The 2500-nt window shown below is 36.4% G+C and overlaps 1 protein-coding gene across 1 annotated transcript in view; it reads left to right on the top strand.

The window, feature by feature from the left end:
• Window positions 1-2500, top strand: part of LOC143027416 (G-protein coupled receptor GRL101-like) — a 184952-nt gene that overhangs the window by 144879 nt on the left and 37573 nt on the right. Inside the window, exon 19 of the mRNA XM_076188701.1 lies at window positions 456-527. Within this exon, the coding sequence (XP_076044816.1) occupies window positions 456-527 (72 nt within the window). The remainder of the gene's footprint in view (window positions 1-455; window positions 528-2500) is intronic.

Genomic DNA, 2500 nt, shown 5'->3' on the forward strand with positions numbered 1-2500 from the left:
GTGTGTGTGTGTGTGTGTGTGTGTGTGTGTGTGTGTGTGTACATGTATGATCACTTTTATCTTATATTATTCCCACTTATCTTTCTCTTTTACCAACTCTACGACGACTACACCTCTTGGATGTAATATTGTCCCCAAGGATAAATGATGAGAACATATTCAATCAATCCATCAACCCAATTGTGTATCAGCCTACCAATTATTTTTCTTTTTATCATCCACCAATCATTTAATTCAGTTCATCAATCAGTCAACCCATGAACGCGTTAACACATCAGTCCATCCACGTATCAATCCATTAATGACTAAATACATTAATCTATCAAACCATTAATCCACCAAGGTACCATCAATTTATAACCCATAATCCTTCAACCCACAATTTCATCACACGCAGTCAACTTAGCAATTCAACTGATGCCTTTTCTTCTCCTTCCTCCCTCCCTCTTCTCCAGCGACCTCAGCAGACAGCAGATGACCAACATGTCCAAAACGGCCTTTCTTGGGCTTCGCTCTCTCCTCAACCTGTGAGTATACTCTTCATACGTCGTCCTTCGTCGTCGGGCTTGTACGAGTAGTTCCTTTGTCATCGCGGGACACTACACATGTGTTGACTTAAGTGTGCTTGCCAAGTGATTTTTTTTATTTTTTCTATAATGTCTTTGTACAATGCCTTGCTGCACGGCATCCGATCCGGACACCGGGCAGGAGACAGGAATGACCCGTCATCCACGAGGAGCTAAGATGAGAGGGAGGGCGAGGGTGGTGGAGGGGAGAGGCATGGGTGGGAGTGGGTTGGTGCCTTTGACTTGGCTACCCCTCCCTCATAAGGGGGGAAAAGCCCTTCGTATATAGATAGATAGATAGATAATGCGATCACCAGGGCACGACCTGGCCGACTCTATCTGCATGTCTACTTACACTGTGGCTCAAATCCTGAAAGCAGTGACTGCTACCTGCCTGGTTTCAGTTTGAGCTAAACATTTCATGTCGTGAAATATATATATATATATATATATTATACACATATATATATAATATAATAGATATATATTATATATATATATATATATATGTATATATATGTATGTATGTGTATATATATGTATATATATATATATATAAATATATATATATATATATATATATATGTATATATATACACACATACACGAGGGAGTATTGATTGGGAAGGGTAAAGGAAGATAGGTTGGAAATGAATTTATTGTCCTGACGTTGGTGGTCACAACGTTAGGGGCAATGAAATTCTTCCCAACCCATCTTCGGTTATCCTTCCCCACCTGATATTCTCTCATTTGTATTAAACACTTTATGAATTATATTTGTATATACATGTTTGTATTCCCTTGCCCTGAAGGGAAAGGCGGCGGTTTTTCAGCCGAAGTAGTCTTCATGCCTTGAGCTCCTCGCCTTATTGTAGCTGCTGAGATGAAATGATGATAGTACATCCTGGTAAAGAAACTGTTATCCTATTCATAGATTAATCATCACATGTCAAGTCGAGTTGTTAGGGTTTTTGAGTTGTCTTCGTGTCATTTTTATATGTAGTTCATCTTTGTCAAATTAAGAGTTTTATTTCTCCCTGCGTCCGACTTATGTGTAAATTTTCCTGATGTTCTTGTTAAATAGGCAATTATATCTTTCCGATATATGTCTGCCGTAGTGCGATGTTCAGACTTCATTTGATTTTACTTTTTACTCATTTCCTTTTTTTTTTCTTCCTTTTTGACGCCTGCTTTTTACCAAGAGTGGCACAGTCGTGACTATAAACAAAAGATTCGATTTATAGAATTTTTATTTCATCTAAAGAATGGCGCTCTGTTCATCAGTTTCGTTCAAAACAAATAGATAGAGAATACGAAAATATTGCCACAGAGAGGCAGATCTATAAAATTTTTGTTTGTTCCAAGCCCTTTAGTGATTAAAAGATGATTAGGAAGAGACAAATTTTGAAGTGATGATCATGGATAGATTGAAACAAATTTCTATAAATACTTTGTGATTAGATTAGAGATAAAAAGATAATTAGGAATCACATTGGCCCATTAGTCTCTTTAGATGGTATTTGTTTTGGAAACTAGATATGTTTCTGGATGGGGCTTAGGGATTTAGTATTGTTTGCCAAAATTGATGCTATTTATTGACTTCCTGATTCTGCATTCATAGACGAAACAATTCAAACCGAAGATGTATCTGAGTCATGTGAAAAATTGAGCAAAAACTTTTTCATTTTTTGTAAATACGACCAAAGAAAAAATTGGAAGATAAACAGAAAATGCCAAATTTAGTCAAACAACAGAACCTGATGTTTAGCATACGCCTTTTTTTTTTATTAAAGTGTTGTTTTGTTCAAATTATTTAAGTGTCTCAAGACAGGAATCCATCTAGAGAATTAGCATATCAGTCCATCAGCATACAAATATATATATAACTACAAAAACATAAGCCTAACCTCAATCATATGAGAATGTCATCGGTA

Source organism: Oratosquilla oratoria, chromosome 8 (assembly GCF_046742065.1).
Source record: "Oratosquilla oratoria isolate Oo_2021 chromosome 8, ASM4674206v1, whole genome shotgun sequence".
In the NCBI taxonomy this organism is placed as follows: Eukaryota; Metazoa; Arthropoda; class Malacostraca; order Stomatopoda; family Squillidae; genus Oratosquilla; species Oratosquilla oratoria.